Below are 23,292 nucleotides of genomic sequence, written 5' to 3'. Positions count from 1 at the left end.
ATTGTTGTTTCAAATGTATTAATATGGGCTTTGCCTGAAATAAAGAAATTATTATTAGTTATTATTATTATTATGAACATGATGAGGAAACCTGCATTCCTGATACTTTTCCATAATGTTCTCAAATAATAATAAAAATAATAATAATAATCATTTATTTCAGCCTTTACCCATAAAATTTAAGATCCGTTACGACATAAAATTAAATGCAATTAAAATAAATACATGACAAACGTAAATAAAACTAAATTAAAAAATTTAAATAAAAAATAAAATAAAACTAAATTAAATCTAATCCAAATAAACCAATTCAAAAATCAAATTTAAATAAAAAGAAGAATGAGAACAATCCCTTAATACTGTCTAAGCGGCATTGGTATTGCAACGTGCCTATCACAGCAATGGCGGAGGTAATTACAGTCCAGTCTAGCCGCAATCATCTTCAGAACTATGTTGGAGCTATTCCGCACCCTGCGCACCAAAGACGCGCACCGCTTGCGCAACGTAGTGTGGAAACAATCCGTCCGCGCATCCGCCAAAGTGTGTGGAGTCCACCAATCCACACTGGGCCAGCATGGTGGACATGGTCTTATTTCCTTCTCATTGTGGGAGAAGACCCGTGCTCATTAGTGGGCCGATAAATGGGTTGATGTGATGATGGGTTTATCCAATCATAGTATTTTAATAGTCTTGATACTACACCATGTCTTTTATGGGTATAGTAACAATATTATTACTTGGACAGCGAGCTTTTTGATTTAAAAAAAAAAAAAACAAAAAAAATGCAATAGCACAGAGCAACATAGATCAAACTCGCATCAAAACTCAAATAGTTGTTAACCTGAGGTTTAACCTAAAATACCATTAATGCTGTCTTGCACAATAAACTCATTACAAAGATGTCAGACTTGAGTGCAATATTGTCATTATGAAGTTATGGACAATTGACATTGAAGATTGTTTCGTAACACCAGAGGTTTAGATGCGTAGGCATCACTTGTAGGCTATTAACTGACTTAATAATATCTTAATATCTTATAATGATTTACATAATATAATAGACGCGTAAATAAGCTCCCGGTATGCAGAGACTGGATTAATAATTTATAACAAAGTTGTAATGATAAATGTAATGGCGTGAGGTATGTGCCATCATTATGAGTTCATTAGTTGGTACAGGTTATCAGCGGCGTGCACTGCATAGATTCACAAAAGCACTGCCTACCCTAAAACTTTTATATTAAAATTTAATAAAATAAAAATACTACGACAATACAACCAGCGCCATCTAGCCCCAAAGTAAGCGTAGCTTGTGTTATGGATACTAAGATGACTTATGAATATTTTTATGAAATATATACATAAATACTTATAAACACCCAGACAGTGAAAAACATTCATGTTCATCACACAAACATTTTCCAGTTGTGGGAATCGAACCCACGGCCTTGTACTCAGAAAGCAGGGTCGCTGCCTACTGCGCCAGTCGGCGGTTAATATTACTCGTATAGGAGGACAATTTTTCTATTTTATGCCATCCTTCTGCTTTCTACCTACTCTGCTCAAAAGCCCAACAACAACAGTTAATGCAACAGTTAATTTAAACGCACATAACTTAGAATTAGACCCGAACTCTGCCCCCCGAAAGTTAAGTCGAGCCCCCCGCTATTACCGCTTCAAAGTATTGGTTAGTATAATATTGTAGTGTATATCTAGGTTTACAATTCGAAGGATTTTTTAGGTTTCAATTTATTATTACATATTGGTAACAAATTTTGAATTTTTTTTTGAATTATTTCTAACCATTAGAAAAAGATAAAGGACATGGCCTTAGTTGCAGTATCGCGTTTTCTTCGAGTTATTTAAAACCAGATTTAAAGGGCTTATTTCTTTCATCATCATCATCATATCAACCCATAGACGTCCACTGCTGGACATAGGTCTTTTGTTGGGAGTTCCAAATTCCACGGTTTTGTGCAAATTGGATCCACTACCTGCGACGCGCTTAATGTCGTCTGTCCACCTCGTTGGGGGTCAACCAAGGCTGCGCTTACAAGTGCGGGGCTGCCATTCCAGTACCTTGGGACCTCAACGTCCATCCTTTCTCCGAACTATTTGCCCATTGCCACTTCAGCATCGCAACTCGGTAAGCTATGTCGGTAACTCTGGTTCTTCTACGAATCTCCACATTTTCGATTTGATAACGTAGCGATACTCCAAGCATAGTTCTCTCCATCGCCCGCTGACTGACTCTGAGTCTTCTTACGAGGCCCATAGTTAGAGACTTTGTTTCTGAATCATAGGTCATCACTGGCAACACCCCCTGTTCGAACACTTTGGTCTTCAGGCACTGAGGTATGTTTGACGAAAAGATGTCACGAAGTTCACAGATTTCACAGTTCACAGTTTACAGATTTACACAGCAAAAAAACGTTGAAGTACAACAACAGTCAATCTGTAGTCGTATTTACAACTTAAGGTACCCCAAGAACTCGTTATTTATTTATGACTTGCACACGATGTTTCAAAAACTGGTGAAACATTAATAAACTCTAGAAAAAAATACCATTAGGTAAAAGTATAATTAATTTAAGCCTACACATATGTGAATTAAATTTATTATAATTTATTGAAATTATCTTAACATCGTAAATAATGGCGATCAATCCTTTTCTCTTAAGACCTTGACATTTGACCAAAAAGCGTTGACCTCGGCAGAGCTCATCTCAATTGAATAACTTCAGGATCTTGTTAGGTGTTAGGACATCGATAACAGTCAACATCTGTTGCGGCATTTCACGATTTAACCAAAACCTGACACATTTTTTGACCTTATGTAAATAACTAGAGATGCCGACAATGATAGCTATTTCTTGCAATAATATGTTCATCCGCAATTATTTTTTTTTATCCCGCTACAAGTTAGCCCTTGTCTGCAATCTCACCTGGTGATTATTCAGTCTTAGATGGTAACGGGCTACGTAATCACCCTTCGGTTTCTACGCGTCGTGCCGGAAAACTAAATCGCTTAGCGGCACGTCTTTGTCGGTAGGGTGGTAACTAGCCACGGCCAAAGTTTCCCACCGGACCAGACAAGAGAAAATTCAGAAATTATAAGTTCCCAAATTGCCCCTGCCGGTAACGGAACCCGGGACTTCATGCTTACCTTAGCGCCAGGGTCACAAATTCACATGTATTGTATTTGAATTTGAATTATTACCAATTGTGATTTGATCCTAAAAACGATATTATAATTCACGAAAAACCTACATTTGACCTTTTATGAAGATAGGCTCAGGATAAGCTTCAGAAAAGTTTGCAATAAACAAAATAATAAATATAAATTTTGACCGTTATTCCAGGTTTTACAACAATTAATAAACAAACGTCAACTTTTAATACATAAAAAGTGGCATAGCCTGTTTGTATACAAGTTGTTCACTCTGTAACCAAATGTATGCACATCTAATTAATTATTATCTTGTATCGAAATTGAAAAGAATGACAAATCTTTTTAATTATAGACATTAGGGCTACAAGCTTTTGTTTCGATAGTAACATATCAAATCAATATTTGTAGTTGAACATACTAAAATAAATCAAAGAAAGCTTCATTTTTGTGCCAGCATCTTAGGAACTGTGCCTCGCTGCGGTGGTTTCGAGGACGTTTTAGATTTTATTTAGTTTTAAATAGTTTATTTTAGGTTATATTTATAAAACAATTATTTTAAAGAATAAAAAAAAAACGACTTTAATGAAAGAAAATTCAAATGATGTAGAAAAAATACAAAAGTGTCAGTGTAAAATAAGACCTATGCTCTGTAGTGGGCCGGTAATGGGTTGATATAATGATTATGATGACCATGTATACCAATTGATCTAGGTACACTTAATATTATAAAATTATAAAGAAGATTTTTTTTGTACCAAAAGGGCCACGAAAATACTTAACCGATTTTTTTTTTTTGATTATTGCTCATTTTTTAGTAATGCATATTGAAGTGTATAAATTATGATGTACCTTACAAGATGATGTTATGCGTCGGTTCGCAAGTAAGGACACGCGTATGACATATAACATGTAAAATAAGTACAACTGTCAGTCAAAGTGTAATTAATCGGCAATGCGTTTTATTTCAACGAAGCTGTTGCAATAGCGATGTAACTGCGACTCAAAGGGCGAGACAGACGCACTGGACGGCTCCTTATATGGGCGCATGACACCAGCAAGATGCATTGCCAACGGACAGACTACACAAAATCCGCATATTTAAATACTGTACCTCACAGAATTTAAAACATACAGAAACCGTCTACACAGCTATGGCTAGATGGAAATGTTTTTAAAAATAGGTTAGGAATTAGGTTTATAAGGCATATTATAATACTAGCTTTTGCCCGCGGCTTCGCTCACGATAAGTTAAATTTTTGAAATTGTGAAACACGTATTTCTTTATTTTTAATCGAAAACCTAAAATCGGAGTTTATGGATGTAACATAAAAAATAAAATGATAATTAAAGGAATATATACAAACTTTCATCCCCCATTTAAACCTCTTTTTTTTTCAAAAATTCTTTCTTAGCGGATGCTTACGTTGTAATAAGTATCTGTGTGCAAAATTTCGATCCGTCAAGTGGTTAGAGCTGTGTCAGTCAGTCAGCCAGTCAGTCACCTTTGCCTTTTATACATACAGATTAACGTATATATTTTTGTGACAGTTCCTAATTAGTGTCTAAAGTAAAAAAAAATAAGTTATATATATAATAGTCATATGTAAAATAAACTAAAAATATATAAGAAAATTGCACGCCAGAAAGTGGCAAACTGTTGGAACTATTCCCATTTAAATGACATTGTGAGATGGTGATAACAAAAAAAAACACCCGGCTAAGTTTGTTGGCGGCTTCTTCTTAGACCAGGACGCGTTTGGAACCCTCGTAGCTTTAGTTTTAAGTTTACGAATGTGGTTATCGCCATCATCTCACTACCGTGTAATTCTTATGTGTATCAAAAGTGCCACCTATAAGTCAAAAATATCTTAATAATTTTTGACTTTGACATTTTATGCAAGTGGGTCGTGCGGGGGCGTTTTACTGTTTTTGGACACAATGCACGGAATACAATAATGGCTGAATGAGGATTCTTTATATTCTTAATTCTATGACTGTACCATTGCTTGGATGAATTCGCACTTAGAGCTTTATCGGGGACTAATAAGATTCTCATTTTCAAACTATTGCCGCTTTTGGCAAGCAAACCTGGGCCAAAATATATCCATGCAAAAAGTGTTTGTTTGTTTGAAAACTTTTTTGCACACACTCATTTTATACCCAATCGTTATAATCCAATCAATCATAATTCATAGATCTGCAGACTCGATTCTCAAACAAATAACGTCAACCAAGGGGAGTTCCCTTAGTTTATTAAGAACCATGAGATTCATGAGCATCTGAGGATCAGGAACGTAAAAGAAGAACTGCAACAGTAAATACACCAGCTGCCACTGCTACTGCCAGCTGGCAGTTCAACTCGCCGTACCAGATTGTCTCAGCAGGCTTAAAAGAAAAAATATTCTAGACCTAAATAAATGCTAAACCAGGCTCTCCTCAATATGACAATTTCCAATGGGAAATTATCATAAAAGAAATAAAATATCTAGGAACACATCTGCTCATAGTCGGACTGATCGGAGGATAATAACAGAAAAAAAAAATTCAGTAGGGAACTGTTTTGCTTACTTTATATTTACGTGATTACGTATATCAACACATACGTGATGAAATATATAAGTAATATCAAATATTATTAAATTTATCAAATATTATCAAATATTGTAAAATCTCTGTTATGCCATTTGCTTTTACTAAATACAACGACATTATTGAGATACGTTTAATAGAATATATGCCAGTAAGTTTTCCGTATCTATATTATTTAACTTTATAGGTATATCCACACGAGTACGTAAAACCTCCTCACTATAGACCACGTGTCTCCTCTCAGAATAAGGTTTTGGAGGTAGCCCAGAGCGCTGGCCAAGTGCGGATTGGACTTCACAGTCCTTTGAAAACATTATGGAGAACTGTCAGTATTTTTTAACTGCCAATGCATAAGTTTTATATATTATAATGTGTTAAACACATTTAATAAATCCTTGTTGCTATACGATTGATGAATTTCTTTAAGGCTGCTTGGAAGCAGGCTACGCTTTCGTCTCTCACAAAATAGAAAATTTAAAAGATTGTAAAGAAAGAATTTGAAAAAGAGCAATCTGCAGAGTTCCTTGCCGGCTCTTCTCGGTGGAAACTGCCTTCTGAACCGGTGGTCGAGTCCCTACAAACAGACTGACATTCATAAGTGCTTATAAACTGGGCCTACTTGTAAAAAATGAATTTTGAATTTGTAAGTGATGATTATAATAATATCTTTATTTTATCAAAAAAAAAAAGTATACATTTCATTAGTGTGAAGCCCTGTCTCCTGCGGTAGTTTAAACTGTGTTATAGCAGGCAGTGTCTTCTCTATGGTCTTATTAACAAACGTTTGACAATTTGACAAGCTAAATTATATAAAGGAAAAAAAAAATTACATAATTTTTTGAGTCGGGTGCTTAGGTTCATTTGATTTGTTTGTGATTGTGCGCGTGTGTGTATGGGTGTGTGTGCGTGTGTGTGCATTTGTGTGCGTGTGTTTGTGTGTAATTTTTTTTAATGATTATGATGCATTCTAAGATGTTAACGGGAATACTGAATCATTTAGCGGCACCTCTTTATCGGTGGTAACTAGCCACACCCAGACCAGACCAGAGAGAAATTCAGAAATAATAAATAATTTCCCGAATTATATATAATAATATAATTGCTTAAAACGTACATAGCTCCGAAAAGTTAAAAGTGCCTGCCGAGAACTTAGTCACCCCGAAAGGAAAGGTGAAGTTTTAACAATCTATCACAGATTCATCATATCATCACATAAAGCTAATCAGTGATGTATTTACTGTATAGGTACTCATAAAAAACTGATTTGTATTTTATGGGTAGCTCACGACACTATAATTGGAAACGATTTATAACTTCCATTTAGTACTTAAGAAATAAACAATTCTAATTAAAAAACCTTTTTTAATTAAACAAAAGATCTCCTAAAGGTTCAGCCGATTTATACCTACAGCTCACAAATTCTCACATGGGCTGAAGTAAAATCGCTTGTATGTCTATCTATATATACATATATATATTTATTATTATAGCTTATTATTTTTCTATTTATTTAATTTAATATATATATTATTTTTATGTATTCGTATGTAGTGATTTGGATGCAGGTTTATAATAATTTTACACCACCTATTTGTTCTCGCTCTCGTTGTCCTAATCCTAAGTTTGCCTGGCAGGGATTGCTTCTAAGCGATAAGGCCGCCTTTTGCATTCTACTCCAGTCTTTGTGTTTCTCTCTATTCGTCTTTTATTTTCCCAACTGTGTAGTGGTGTACGAATAATGAGTTTAAAGAAATAAATAAATACGTTTTTCAACCTACAATACATATCACTAAAAAAATAAAACCTCCAAAATGTGTAGGTTATATGAAAAGGAACTTTAATGCTTAAATCGTAGCAGAATGTTACTTACTTTGCAGTACTATATTTATACTAGCGGACCCCAGCGCCATCTGTCGGGCTGATTTGTGAATCTAAACCATCCAGGATGCCACCCAAACGCATACCGAAAAATTCATTCAAATCGGTCCGGCCGTTTAGGAGGAGTTCAGTGACATACACACGCACACAAGAAATATGTATATAAAGATTTTCGTATTTCTATATTTGTTCATATTTTTTTGAGCGGTGATAGCTTAATAGGCAAGGTTTCGGCTTTCTTTTCGGGGAGAACGTGTATTATCCCCGACAAATACCTCGAACCTTTCGGAGTTGTGCGTTTTTAATTTAATTAAAAGACAGCCGGTTGGCGCAGTGTGCAGCGATCCTGCTTTCTGAGTCCAAGGCCGTGGGTTCGATTCCCACAACTGAAAAGTGTTTGTGTGATGAGCATGTATGTTTTTCAGTGTCTTGGTGTATTATAAGTTTTTATGTGTATAACAATATTGATCAGTCATCTTAGTACCCATAACACAAGCTCCGCTTACTTTGGGGCTAGATGGTGATAAGTGTATGGTCGTAGTATACTTATTTATTTATTTTAATTGATTATTATCGCTTGCTATGCCGTGTGGTGATGGCAGATTAGAATACAGTTGTCTCCACTATCCTCTTTCCGCGGGTGTCGTTCGAGGCGACTTAGGGAATAAAACGGAAAATGGGCAGCAGAGTCCACTGTCCTACCATCATTACTACTACCATCTACTATCATGTTGATGATTGGCAAACCCGTCCAATCATGGATTGGTGATGATTTTGATGATATTTGCTAAAGCAGTGAAGATAAAATCATCAAAGTCAAATTCAAATCTTCATTTGCGAGATTGCAGTTTGACAAATTTGAGCTTATAATAAAACATAACAAGTTCCGTGCTACAATCTGCCATTCTATGGCATGCAAATTATAACAACACCTTAATAATAAAATTATATTTACAAAATTAAGGTATCAAAACTGTGAAATTAAACAACAATGTCAACTTAAATGAAATAATATAAAGTAAACCAAAATATAAACCTAGAAACACAATTATTTAAACCTTTAGTTTTAGATATTCGTCTACTGAATAAAACTGACGAAGCATAAGCCATTCAATAATTTTAATCTTAAGATTTAGCTATCTTAATTTTCTCTTAATTTCAAACCTGTATGTCTAAGAGATCTCAATAGTGTTCTGACTACGGCCTTAACCCTTCTCGTTCTGAGAGGAGACTCGTGCCATGTAGTGGGCCGGTAACAGATTAATGATGATAATAAAAAAAAACCATTCAATTAAGAGTCAACGCAATCATTTGGCATTTAGCAATTACGTATCAGCGATAACTAGGATGGGTTACATAAGACTTGGTCATCGCGCATTGTTTTCAATTTATAAAGCATTATAGCTTTATAGAATGCTAGGTCAGTAGTCAAATCTGCTTTAGGTTACGATTAACGTTGCTTATAAATCAAGTACTTATGGTATCAAGTCAATTTTTATATCGATAAAACGATTTATTATTGATATGTCTGAACATAACACAAACTGTGTGTATGTGTGTGTAAACACGTCGCAATCTAGCCCTAAAGTAAGCATACCTTGAATTATGGGTGCTATGATGACTGGTGATTATTTTTATGAACAATCTACAAAAATACGTATAATATACAGATAAAGACCGTCTAAAAAAATATAAAGACACTGAAAAAAACATATTCATCCCAATCGTTTTGCAGCTGTGGGAATCGAACCGACAGTCTTGGACTCAGAATGCAATCGGCCGTCAAATAAAAGTTGAACTCGACTACTTGTCGATAATAATAAATAATAAGTGAAGTCCACAACTTTATTGCATAACCATCTAAAAAGTTGTGTACCTAATGTTTTCAGGATTAATATTTGTTGTGAGTGTTATGTTGATGAGAGTTATATGTTATACGCGATACCATCTCAATGCGTGATCACATTTGTATGTGTCATGTATTATTAAAATCGTTATATCATCCAGAGTAACACCGACTTAAATTTATAGATGAAAAAAACCGTATGGCAGCAAGTAATTTAAACTTAGGCTACTAAATTACGGAGGGCCTCAGTTCGAGCCCCTCCATGCAACTATATCTTTTAGAGTTATGTGCGTTTTTTATTAAATATCAGTTTGCATTAAGGGGGAAGGAAAACACCGCGAGGGTTTGTGCAATTTGCATGTATAGATCAATCTATTCTCCATAACATTCTCAAGGGAGTATGAAGTCCACACTTGGCCAGATATCTTCGGCCTTATCCCTTTTTATTCTGATAGGGGATCCGTGCCAGTGGCGTGCATATAGTTGATGACCAAGTGCATATAGCAGGAAGATGGCAATGAAATGGAAAAATCCCCCTACTGTAGAGTTATATCAAAGAATTAGGGTAGGCAGTGCTTTTAACATTGTATGAAGTGCACCACACTGATCCGTGCTCAGTAGTGGGCCGGTGATAATGATCATGGCTATGTCTAGTCAGGTGACACGTGGCAAAGAGGTAAAGGAAACTTATCACATAAATGCAATAGAATAGAATATAATAAAATACTTTATTGGGCACAAAGAAACAAGTACAATTATAATGGTATACAAGAAGACACATTAGTTATCAGTTAAATGATCCTAGCAATTGTTGCAGCAATATGTGGTTAGATAAAAAATTATCGATATGTAGAAATTGAAAAACTTCTGCCCCTATGCTAGGATTTAACCTATATTATAGGAGGTAGTGCTCTTCAAGTGCAACACTTAAGAATAGGTACATAATTGTAATTATCTTTATGATAACAGTGAACAAATGTTTAGGTATAGGTTTAGGTTGATAAATAGCAATACAAAATGTTATTATAGTGGTATGTGCCTACTGTGCATATGTTGGTATGTTGAATGTATTTTGTGTGTGTGTTTTTATAAATAAATAAATAAAATAAATATACTACGACAATACACACACCGCCATCTAGTCCCAAATTAAGCGTAGCTTGTGTTATGGGTACTAAGATTACTGATGAATATTTTTATGAATAATATACATAAATACTTATAATATACATATAAACACCCAGACACTGAAAAACATTCATGTTCTTCACACAAACATTTTCCAGTTGTGGGAATCGAACCCACGGCCTTGGACTCAGAAAGCAGGGTCGCTGCCCACTGCGCCAATCGGCCGTCAAAACGTTTATACGTGCGTCTGTGTTCAATTCATCACCACTAAAACTCTACAGCCCTAAGAGGCCCAGCAAATTTCTCAGTCGGAGGAGGTCAGTAGCCTTTCAGCTCGAACTGCCATAACCCCCATGTCCATCTGTACTTCATCACTCCACTGACTCCAAGGTCGTCCTCGGCCAATTAGCGATTATTAAAATCGACAATGTAAACTATTTATGATACGGCAAGTAATAAATTTTCCAAATAAAATGACGTGCTAACGAAACTTGAGGTCCGTCTTAGAGGTCACAGCCTAACGTTTTGAGCACACATTTGTATTCGACCTCTGTACGGAGAGGTCAAGATGTCTACAAACCATGCCTGTTTGACCAGAAATTACTGCACAGCGAATTGGTAATGTGATAATTACACAACTGGATATGAGTTACTTAATTTTTATATCACTTAAAAAAGGATGAGAAATTACGGTTTATTTATACACTTTTATTGTACGCCACATAAACATAACAAATTATAAGTAAAAAATTTAACAAAATGAATACACTTTTATTGTACGCCACATATACATAACAAATTATAAGTAAAAAATTTAACAAAAAGTATACAATTTGGCGGCCTTATCGCTACATAGCGATCTCTTCCAACCAAAGGCGTTAAAAACAGCTCAAGGAGAGAGGTAGGTACAATCATCGCATGTAAGTGATTCTAATTCGAGTTAACGTGCTCTCCGGGGAATGGTGATGAACTGCAGAAATTTTGGAACTCCGGGCTAGTACTACAAATATCTTAAGAGAAAAGCTTATCTGGGAATCTGACTCTAGCTTGAAGCTGAACATGTTAACTACTGGACAACGAGGTTGTTACGGCCTTAACCCTTTCTCTTGGCCCTGTAGTGGGCCGGTAATGAGTTGAAATGATGATGATGATGATGATGACCTAAAATAAGGTATACAGAAACTTTAAAAACTTTTGATTAACAAACTAGCCGGAATATAATCTGACCCAACTTCTGACCCAATCAAACGTTAGAGCCCAGTTGAGATATAATAAAATGATTAGTATAATATTTTAGGAATTAAAAGAATATGACTGTCATATCTTATATCTTTAAATGAGCAATTCTTGTATATATATAATTGGAATCTCGGAATCGGCTCCAACGATTTTCATGAAAATTAGTATACAGGGGTTTTTGGGGATTCATTTTTAGAAATGTCATTTTATTCGAGTTTTCCGGTAACAACCGATTTGGTGCAGACGAAGTTGCACGACTCAGCCAGTAATATTAAATATCAGAAAATAAAAAATCTTGCTTTAGATAATTGAACAATGAAAGTTTCAAAGTTAATCAATACTTTAATATTTTTTTGTTTATTGATTATATAAACACATCCTACTTAAATTTTTGATTTTTTGCATCCTCAAGCTACATGAGTTTGTTCACATTCCTCTAATCCTCTAAAGGCCCATAGTCATAGGCCCATAGTAGTTGGCCCAGTGCGGATTGGCGGACTCCACACGCTTTTGATAACATTATGGAGAACTCTCAGGCATGCAGGCTTCCTCGCGACGTTTTCCTTGCGATGAAACAAGTGATAATTTAATTGCTTAAAACGCATATATAAAAGTTAGAGGTTAGCTGGGATTCGAACTCGGCCTCCCGAAAGTGAAGTCAAGCTCCTACCCACTGATCTATCACCGCTTCCCATATACTCTTTTATACACAAAAAGCCAATATCGTAAACAGCATAAATTATTACAAAAAAAAATACTAAAAATTCTATTGTAAGAATTACATAAAGAAATTCTGACACTAAGAAAACATATGTAGTTTATTAGGTACCTACTGTAACAATATGGCAAAAGTTAAGACAAAAGATATGACCTAAATCCCCTATAGCTTTTTCAGTCACGTCGAACCATTTCTCCATGGCTTAAGTGGTATTATCTATGGTTATATAATTTCGCACGGTACAAATACTATTGAATAAACGTTAAACCCGTGCCAGTTACAGTGCGTATTGCGTCTGTCTGTACATTTCGTAAGGGGGTCAGGTTCAGACGATTGCCATTTTGTGTGTTTACGTAAATACTCTGACCGTTGACTTACTGTTTGCAGTGATCGCCTGCGTAAAATTTATGTAAAAAATGAGTTTGTTGTTTGACATTAGGCCACTGTTGTTTTTATTACCAATATGCCAATGGATAATTCATGTGTATCCCAAAGGAACAGCCTATTTGTGAAATATGTAGCATTCAATGAAAGTGTAGTCATACATACAGTAAAGTACATAGTTTTAGAAAGAACTTTTTCAATTGTGTGTATATCGAAACATAACCGTTTCGTTTAGGTATAGTCCAAATTTTTTAAACTCGATAAATTCATAATTGAATATCCAATTAAATGGAATGAATTAAAATGTATTTTATTGCTAAATAAATAGCCTTGAAAAAAAAACTATTTATTTAAATAAGAATTAATACTGCGATACTAATGTAACCCACTTTTTTTTCCACCGGCGATTTAATAAAATTTTAGGACACAAAAGTTGCTATAGCGACTTAACTATGATAGTTAGATATTGCAGATCTTGTTGTAGTTCATTATGAATACTTTATATCGTGTAGTACATACTTTTTACAATAGTTCAATATCAATTGTTTATTACAGAGAAAATGTTGGTACTTTTGGTTACATTATTTAATTTTTTTTAATTAATATGAAATCTATTATATAAATATTTCGGCCAACAACAATATAATAACATCAGCAAACATTTTATTCTGAACCTCGCTACGGATACATTTCATCAGAATGTGATAAACATCTTTCCTTACACCAGTCTGGACAATTCGGAGGAGTCAAAAAAAAAATTCTTTCCTCTCTATTAAAAACCTATGAATAACCGGTAAGGTTAAATATATTTGGTCTAAGGTCTAAGGTCTAAATAGTTTTGTAATAATGTGAGATGTCCATAGCAAAAAGAATACCCGGCTACGTTTCTTGCGGGTTTCTTCTTATTCCAGGGTGCTAGGAACCCCTAGTTTGAATCTAGTCATCACCATAATCTTACTATGACAAACTCTCTATGTACACTATTACTAGCTGTACTTTTCGACAGTGAAAGCATATATTTCTAAAGCAACCAAATTCAAAACTCATTTAGTATTTTTAGTAGGCCTTTTTTATCACTTTTTTATATTAAAATCTGTTTGCAGTGACTACCATTGGAAGGCATATTGTAGCGAAAAGAAGCCCGTTAAAAACTCAGTAGTTGCTTCTTTTTCAACATCAACAGTTTCCATACAAAATCAACATATTATCCTACGACAAATTAGGAATGCTAAACAATTAAGTAAACTGTAGTAACTACATGAAGGTTCCAACAACAGATGCACTGACTTCATTTGCATACAACTATTTGCATACAAAACCGTGCCGACGCACGGCTGAGGCATCTCATTGAGAAGTCATAAGGTGACATTTCTACGACCATACAACCCACATGTTATATCCATAATACAATGCCCGACCACAATAAATGATAAGCCATAATGCAATTCCACTTTGAAGCGGTAGCCAGCGTTCTACGACCGTTTGTTTTCCTGTAACGAAAAGTAGCACATGCTACTCTCAGCACTTTTAATTAATTCCAAAAATCAATCAATCAATCGAAAATAATTTTTTGATTGATTTATTGCACAAGAACAAAACCGATTTAAATAAAAAAGAAAAGTAATTTAAATTTGTGTAACAAAGGCGGCCTTATCAGTTATAGTGATTTCTTCCAGGCAACGATTATGGGGAATCGACTCACATGTGAAACCTTATAGCGGTGTGCAAAGCTCTAAGCTGTATATATAATCTGTATATTTATACATAAAAATTAATAAGCACATAAAATAAATAAAATATACTAATACAAATTTCACTACGGTAAAATAAACTAATACATAAAGTTAAAGGTAGAGAACGTATACGTATAATAATCATACTTGCAGTGTTTGATAGAAATTAGACGACTCTTACAAATTGTTGTTTGGTTACTTAGTTACGACGTGAAGGAAGGACTAACAAACAAAGCATCTCTCCAGCAAACTTTTGACGATCTCCCTGGCGGTGAGTGCTGTGGATTAAAGTGGGAGGTCCCGGATTCGATCCCGGCAAAGTCAATTTGGGATTCTGTAATAACTGCCTCCCCTACCGACCAAAACGTGCCGCTGAGCGATTTAGCGTTCTGGTACGTTGTCGAAACCGATTAGGGGTTGGGTATGGGTTTAATATAACTGACGTACCCCTAAAATGTTAGCCCGTCACCATCTTGGACTGCATCATCACTTACCAGTAGGTGAGATTGCAGGCAACGTCTAACTAGTAGTGGAAAAAAAAGCTCGGGATAAATGCTTTGCCAACTAAAACACGGCCCTAGTAATATACCACCGGTATTGTACCCATTTGTTTTCTGCACTTTTGTGTGTTGTACATTTTATATTCACTAATTAATTTATTAATTTATTCTCTTGTTTACTGATTCCAACATCCTACATGTAATAGATTTACTGATACCTTTGCAACAATTTTTTCGCCTATCGGTTTTATGTTAGCAAAACATAGTGATAAAATATTGCTCTTCGTGTTTCGGAGTCACAAATATTTTTTGTAAGACCAAAGTATGTGCCTAATAAAGTAATTCTATTATATTCTGTTCTATTCTATGTATCAGCAGAATTTATAAGCATAATATAAGCACATATTACACGTTCTGATTACTAAATAGTTGTGTTTTGTCAAAATTGTGAACTCAGCTTTTATTTGCTAATAATGTGGCCTCGTTATTACAAATATTCAAATAGGTGCGCAAACTATTGTATACAGATCAAACAAGTATTTTCAACACGCGCCACTTTTATATATTCAAGACTTATTTAAATGCAACCGAATTACCTACTGTGCAAACTAATTACTATAATATTTACGATTATATTTTATCTATTTAATTACTTGCTCTGTACTCGGCATCGCCCGCTTTTACAACACCTATTTCCCAACTAATGTTAGTAACTCAGTGTCCTACGAATGCGAGAATTTGTCAAACGATCTGGCAACTTGACTTTAATAATATAAAGAAACAAAAATAACCCCGAAAACCCAGCAAGAAGAAAGAGAAGTTGAACGCAGAAGAATCTGTGGTTCTGCTTTCAACTTAACATAAATAAATAGTTATACCAAACGAACATTAACAAAAATAAAACACCAAATCAAATTAACAAGGAAATTTATGAATTCAAAATAGTATTTGGTATTCATTAATATGCTTTTCATATAATCTACATAGTAAGTAGATTGGCAATACAAAAAGCGAAACAAACGGGGGTGAACTTGCGGTCTTCGTTTTAAAATACTTGTAGGTTAATCGGAATTTTAAAGAAGTCTTGAATATTTTGACCGACAGTTTTATTTGCTGGCCAGCCAGCTCTTTCTTAAACATATATATCTATGACAACTATTGTGATACAAAAAAAAATGGTTTTGAGTTACGGCCGTCATCGCAAAATATTTGATATCTTGATAATTCGCAACTTGACCTGAGGTCAAATAACATATTAACCAAACGATGCAGGTAACGTTACGAAAAGGATCCTTGACTTGGGTTCAAGAATTAGGTATTTTTATGAATTATGACAAGAGATGAGAATAATTTGCGAGAATTTATTAGTGTCATAACATCAATTTGAAAAAATACCATCATCATTATCCGCAGCTTCTAACGTCCCACAACTTTGCACGGGCTTCGTCTTCCATAAAAAATACAGTTTTAGGGGATAGAAGCGCCACGTTGCTCGATTGTGGGTTGGTGGGCTTTTGACCACAAGTAAATGAAATAAATATATAAATTAATACACTAGGACAATCCACACATCGCCATCTAGCCCCAAAGTAAGCGTAACTTGTGTTTTGGGTACTAAGATGAGTGGTGAATATTTTAATAAATAATATGCATAAATATTAATAATATACATATCATGTTCATCCCTAACCATTTTCCAGTTGTGGGAACCGAACTCACGGCCTTGGGCTCAGAAAGTAGGGTCACTGCCCACTGCGCCAATAGGCCGACAAACTGATAATAACCGGGACCACAAAATAAAGTCGGGTGTTTTTTTTTTGTTATCACCATCTCACAATGTCATTTTAAATTATTAGAAGAGCAACCTGGTTAGAGCAATAATTTACACCCAAGCTTTTTGATCGTTTACGTAGTCCTTTATACTATAATAGGACTTTTCTATAAGCTTACGTTTAATACAAACATTGAACTTTTTAAGAGACATCTCCGTTTTAAACAAACCTAAGTTAAGTTTGTGCACTACAATATATCCCGCGTAGTGAAATTCTTTCCTGGAGATTGACGACCTCCCTGGCACAATGGTGAGCGCTGTGAATTTAATTAGGAGTTTCCGGGTTCGAATCCCGACAGGGGCAATTTGGGAATTAATATTTTTTTCTGATTTTCCTCTAGTCTGGACTGGTGGGCGTTGACCGTGGCTAGTTATCACCCTACGGACAAATGTCGCGTAGAAACCGCTTAGGGTCATGACTACCATACTCCCTCATAGGCTAGCCCACTACGATCCTAGACTGCATCATTACTTACCACCAGGTGGAAAGCTTAAGGGCTAACTTGTAGCGTAATAAAAAAAACCGCCGTGGCTGAAATCGGTGAAACTGTACGAAAACCCTCACGAAGAATCTCCTCTGTTGTTTCCAGAGGCTGTCACTGCACATCGCAGTGGTCTTGCTGGCGGTGTACCACACCTGCCGGGCGGACCGATTGGCGCAAGCCGATCCCAACTCCAATCTTCTTTATGCTGTGCTGGGCGATCCCATCAATGCCGATCTGAACGAGGACGGGTATGTATCACTTTTAGCTACCAAAAATCTATTTAATCACAAAGTGTAACAAGTTAACTTTTAAAATTATTACACTGTAAGTCTAGAATACAAGAGCTTTTTCGGTCAACTTTTTCAGCAGTCTCGGAAAAATATTTGATTCGATTCGGAAAGGCGTGTATGTAATTTATGAAAACAATAAAGTTATACACAATTAACCAAAAACCAAAAAGTTTTTTGCAAATAGCTCAAAAACGAAATAGATTTTCCAATAAAAAAAAAGTTTCAAAATTATTATTATATTAAGTATCTTGGGAGGAAATAGCAGAAAAACCCAAAACAAAACTAAACAACCGAACCAAAAAACCAAGAAAGCATTCCGATATAAAAAAAAAAAAAATTCTTAAAAATATACGGAAATAAGAGAAATACTTCCAAAAGTCTTCACCTAAACTTAAATTCTTATTGTGTAAAAAGAATACCTTCCGAATATTGATTATCATCATAACAAATCAGACTAAAGTTATTGGAATTCTTCAGTGTAGCTTTTCAAGCGACAATCATTGTAGTGATATTTTAATAAGAACATAGTTAATTTAATTATGATATTGTAATGTACTCTGTTACAGCTACTTCTACCCGAAGCCTAAGATACCATTCCCGCCGCCACCGCCCTCGTTACCACCAACTCGGCCACCACCGCCTCCGACGTTACCTCCAACTCGGCCACCACCGCCGCCTACGTTACCGCCAACACGACCACCACCGCCGCCACCACCACCCACCAGGCCACCACCGCCTCCACCGCCACCGCCTACTAGACGACCACAACCACCACCACCACCGCCTACTCGACCACCACCACCTCCGCCACCACCGCCTACTCGACCGCCACCACCTCCGCCAACAACAGAATTCGATGGTTACGTATACGAAAAGCCACGCATACCATTCCCACCTCCACCACCACCTCCACCAAGGACTCCTCCTCCACCACCACCGACAAGGCCACCAACACCACCACCAACACGACCACCACCACCTCCCCCTCCACCACCAATAAGACCACCACCTCCACCACCACCTCCACCAACAAGACCACCGCCTCCACCACCACCACCAACACGACCACCACCACCACCACCACCTCCACCAACAAGACCACCGCCTCCGCCACCACCACCAACAAGACCACCACCACCACGAACCAATCCACCGCCGCCATCGACTGGTTACGTTTACAATACTCCACGAATACCTTTCCCACCACCTACTAGGCCTCCGCCAACACAACCTCCTACCTATCTCCCACCAACTAGACCTACTCCACCTCCTACAAGGCGGCCTCCTCCTCCTCCGCCTACCAGACCTACCCCACCTCCTACTAGACCTCCACCAACACAACCTCCTATTTACCTACCACCAACAAGACCTACTCCGACTCCTACATTACGCACGCCTCCTCCTACAAGACCTACACCGCCACCGACTCAACCTCCCACTTATCTGCCTCCAACAAGGCCTACTCCGCCACCGACAAGACCCCCACCACCAACAAGACCCCCACCACCACCGACTCAGCCTCCCACTTATCTGCCTCCTACAAGGCCCACTCCACCCCCAACTAGACCCCCACCACCGACTAGACCTCCCCCACCACCTACTAGACCATCCACCTATCTACCACCTACTAGGCCAACACCCCCTCCCACTCCCCCTCCAACAAGACGACCGACACCACCACCTACAAGACCGCCAACTTACAGTACAATATTAGATGACAATAGAACAACAGGTTATTTCTATTCTACACCCAAAGTTCCCTTTACTTTGCCTACTCGACCACCTCCTCCACCAACTACTCCTAGGATAATTACACCACCGCCTACTACGAGAAAGCCTTCACCACCTTCTACATACCTTCCACCTACTAGACCTACACCACCGCCAACACCACCACCAACTAGACCACCACCCCCACCTACTAGGCCATCAACATACCTACCACCTACTAGACCATCACCACCGCCCACTCCACCACCAACTAGACCACCACCCCCACCTACTAGGCCATCAACATACCTACCACCTACTAGACCACCACCACCTTCCACTCCACCACCAACTAGACCACCTCCCCCTACTACTAGACCATCTACATACCTACCACCTACGAGACCACCGCCACCCCCCACTCCACCGCCAACTAGACCACCACCTCCTCCTCCCACTAGGCCACCACCTACAACCAGACAACCTACATATTCAACCATAGTCCCTGATTTTAGAACCACTGGATACGACTATCCCACACCTAAAGTACCGTTTACAATACCGACTCGACCTCCTCCTACCAGACCGCCTGTATATATTCCTCCATCTACGACAAGGCCCCCATACATCCCACCATCCACAACAAGACCCCCTGTTTATATCCCGCCATCAACAACAAGGCCTCCATATATTCCTCCTGCAACGACAAGGCCTCCCGTTTATATCCCACCATCAACAACTCAAACCCCCATAGTATACAGAACGCCCGCAATGACAAGGCGACCCCCATACGTACCCCCAGTGCCACCGAGACCCCAGTTTATACCTGACCAGGGATACTTCTACGACAAACCATTAGTACCTTTTGTGTTCTAATATCTAGTGTAAAAGAGTTACTAAGATGCCATAATTATTTTAAATGTGATACCAAACTGTGCGCTTAGGGGCATAAGGATGTTATTGTTTTAATTATTATATATAATTAATATTATTTTTATTCATTCAATAAATGAAAGCCTCAAAAGTTCAATGGATAAGGAGATGGTTATAACCCCATTTTTGCCACTACTGAATTGTCGTAACCACTTGAATCCAGAAAAAGAAGACTTGTAAAGCTGTTTTTACTAGGACCACTGACTTTTATTGCTTCCAAGATTAAATGAAATTATACAACTGTCACGTATAATATGTTTCTTAAAACCAATGTATCATATGACGCAATCGTACTACTACGATCGTAGTATCTTACGTACGTAAGATATTATCGATATTATTGACGTACTGATCTTTATAACTATACAATGTTAATTTGCCAATACGTGGCTTGGTGGTCAGTGACTAGTTGAAATCTACCTTTTTCCACACCATAAAACTTATCCCAAACATTCGCCTGTGACATTACAAGTTTCCAACCATTACATTCCGACAAAACTTAACTCTTGGCAATTATTTCGTTCCACACCTCTCCATCTGTTTTTCAAATAAAAGTGGGTGTGTTATGCTATTAATTTAATTATTGTGGCATAAGAGTAGCGAGATAAAAACCAATAAAAGTAAGGGGTCGAATACCGACTGCTTGATTTGACTTGTTTGCAGCATCGCTAAACGAAATTCGCAACGAATTGGTCGCTGTCACGAGTGGCCCGTGTATTGGTAAATTAGTTTAAAAAAAAAATATTGCTTCTAATATTTGAATTCTGGGCCTGGCTTCGGGGCTTTATGACATTTAAATTGTCACCCTCTTTACTACAATTGGTAAGTCTACAGTGAGTTTAACGAGTCATCTAAACTGACGTCACAAGTTTTTATGTCACAGAAAAACCCCAACTAGCACGAAGATTTAACAATAAGTTTTAAAAGCTCTATTATGTCTGTATAGTGGCTATAGCACGCACTAACAGATTTGTATAGATATAAAAGAGCGCTGTCATTAGCCCTTTTACAGATCTATTAGAGTTTTAAATCATATAAAAAAATACTATGTAAGTAAACTTTGCAAAGAAATATTTTTTTACATAAGTAATAAGCCTATATAACAGACTTTTGAAGGTTTTATGCTTATTTATTTAATAATTCTCAAGTTATTATGTTTAACTTTATTTGGAGCGTCATCATTACTGCCTTATGCGATGTTTGTTTCCTAAGCCCCCAGGTCTAGTGCGTTTATTATCCCAATCTCTATATACCTACTTAATTTTAAGTACATACAATATAAATAAAATTTAAAAATCTGTATTTCCAAAAAAGTCTTTAACTGTTTCGCCGTTGGTTTCATATTGTCTCGGTAAATTGTATTGTGCAGACCATTATTTACCAGAGAAAACAATATTCAAAAGATTAGGCAGTAAAGGTAAACAATAAGAGTTAGCGAAAACATTAAAAGATTAAAAGAGATGGGTATAATAAACATCATTCTATGGAAAACCCTACCACTAATTGTTTAGCGGGTTTTTTTAAGATCTGAGGCTACTCACATCGCTTAAAACAGTTTTCTTACAACAATACATAATCATTTGTTATCATTTAAATAGTTCTTTATGATATGACATAATTTTCCTAAAACTTTGTTAAATGTTTGTGCCATTGAGAAAACTCTAAAGGACTAAAAGTACAATTTATCTATCTTTAATGAAGGTTATCATAAATCTAGTTATTTAATATTGCCTATAATATACATATAATATGTATTCTTAAATAAAATAACTCTAATACTCAAAAGCTCGTAATATTATGTGAAATCGACACTGCCTTTAACTAATTCTAGCTGTAAGGTTGTAAAATGTAATTTTTAAAATAAAAATGTTTTAAGAAGGTTCTTTCTTTTTTTTAATCGTATGCGATCTATAATGAAAGTTATGCTATCTAAGGCATTGTCGAGAATGGCTTTATTATTTTAATAGAAACCAGCCTCTGAGGGTTCCATTTTTTTAAAGATATTTTAAAGATTATTTAATAGAATTAATTCAAATTATGTCTTGTATTTAAAGATATCGTTTCATTATTCTGTAATATTTGCGGGAAAAGAGTACAAAATATTTATATCTCGAAATATATCAGATTTTTTCTTTATTATCTATTACAAAGTTAAAACTCAATACATATAACAAAGTATATATTGATTGTATAATCTAACCAAGTAAGTATATTATAATCTAGTCAAGTATTACAGTCTAGCCATGATTTGGCTACTCAGCAACTACATTTTAACCTAAAACTCTAAAATAATTAAAAGATTTACATACTCTTTGTAGAAGGAGGTAAGGATAAAAATATATAAAGCTTAATACGAATTAAAAACGAATTTAAGAATTGAAAAATTAAGGTAATTTTGTATCATATCCCTCTTGTAGAGCCCCATTCCAACAATAACTCAACGTCATATGTAAAGATTGATCGTACCGGAATTTCAAGGTTGTATGGTAGGGATCCTTCGTCCTATAGGGTTTACTGTGTTAAGATTATTCCGTCCTTTAATGCCGAGAGGACATTGTACGGTAGGGTTCTTAAATGTTTTAACAAAACTGACCTACTCGTATATAAAAATCGTAAAAACGCAATAATTTAGCAAAACAAAAGACATAAAAGTATTTTCTCCTATAGTTAGGTGGGATTAGAAGCGTTGTCCGATGCTTGCAACGCTCTACTGGCTTACGCATAGTGATGTTCATCGTATGTGCATTACTACGAGTATATCGATAATTTCATGAAAATTACATTTTTAAATAACTATGAATGAATTTATATTCTTTCATTATACACCAGAGAAAAAGTAGTTACAGAGATATAAAC

General features: G+C 36.2%; 1 protein-coding gene across 1 annotated transcript in view; it reads left to right on the top strand.

The window, feature by feature from the left end:
- Positions 1–20,442, top strand: part of LOC120626049 (basic proline-rich protein) — a 46,606-nt gene extending 26,164 nt beyond the window's left edge. Inside the window, exons 2-4 of the mRNA XM_039893330.1 lie at positions 17,609–17,751; positions 18,360–19,495; positions 19,550–20,442. Of these exons, the coding sequence (XP_039749264.1) occupies positions 17,609–17,751; positions 18,360–19,495; positions 19,550–20,379 (2,109 nt within the window). The 3' untranslated portion in view covers positions 20,380–20,442. The remainder of the gene's footprint in view (positions 1–17,608; positions 17,752–18,359; positions 19,496–19,549) is intronic.
- The last annotated feature ends 2,850 nt before the right edge of the window (positions 20,443–23,292 follow it).

This window comes from Pararge aegeria, chromosome 8, assembly GCF_905163445.1.
Source record: "Pararge aegeria chromosome 8, ilParAegt1.1, whole genome shotgun sequence".
In the NCBI taxonomy this organism is placed as follows: Eukaryota; Metazoa; Arthropoda; class Insecta; order Lepidoptera; family Nymphalidae; genus Pararge; species Pararge aegeria.
This window is presented reverse-complemented; position numbering and strand designations above follow the sequence as displayed.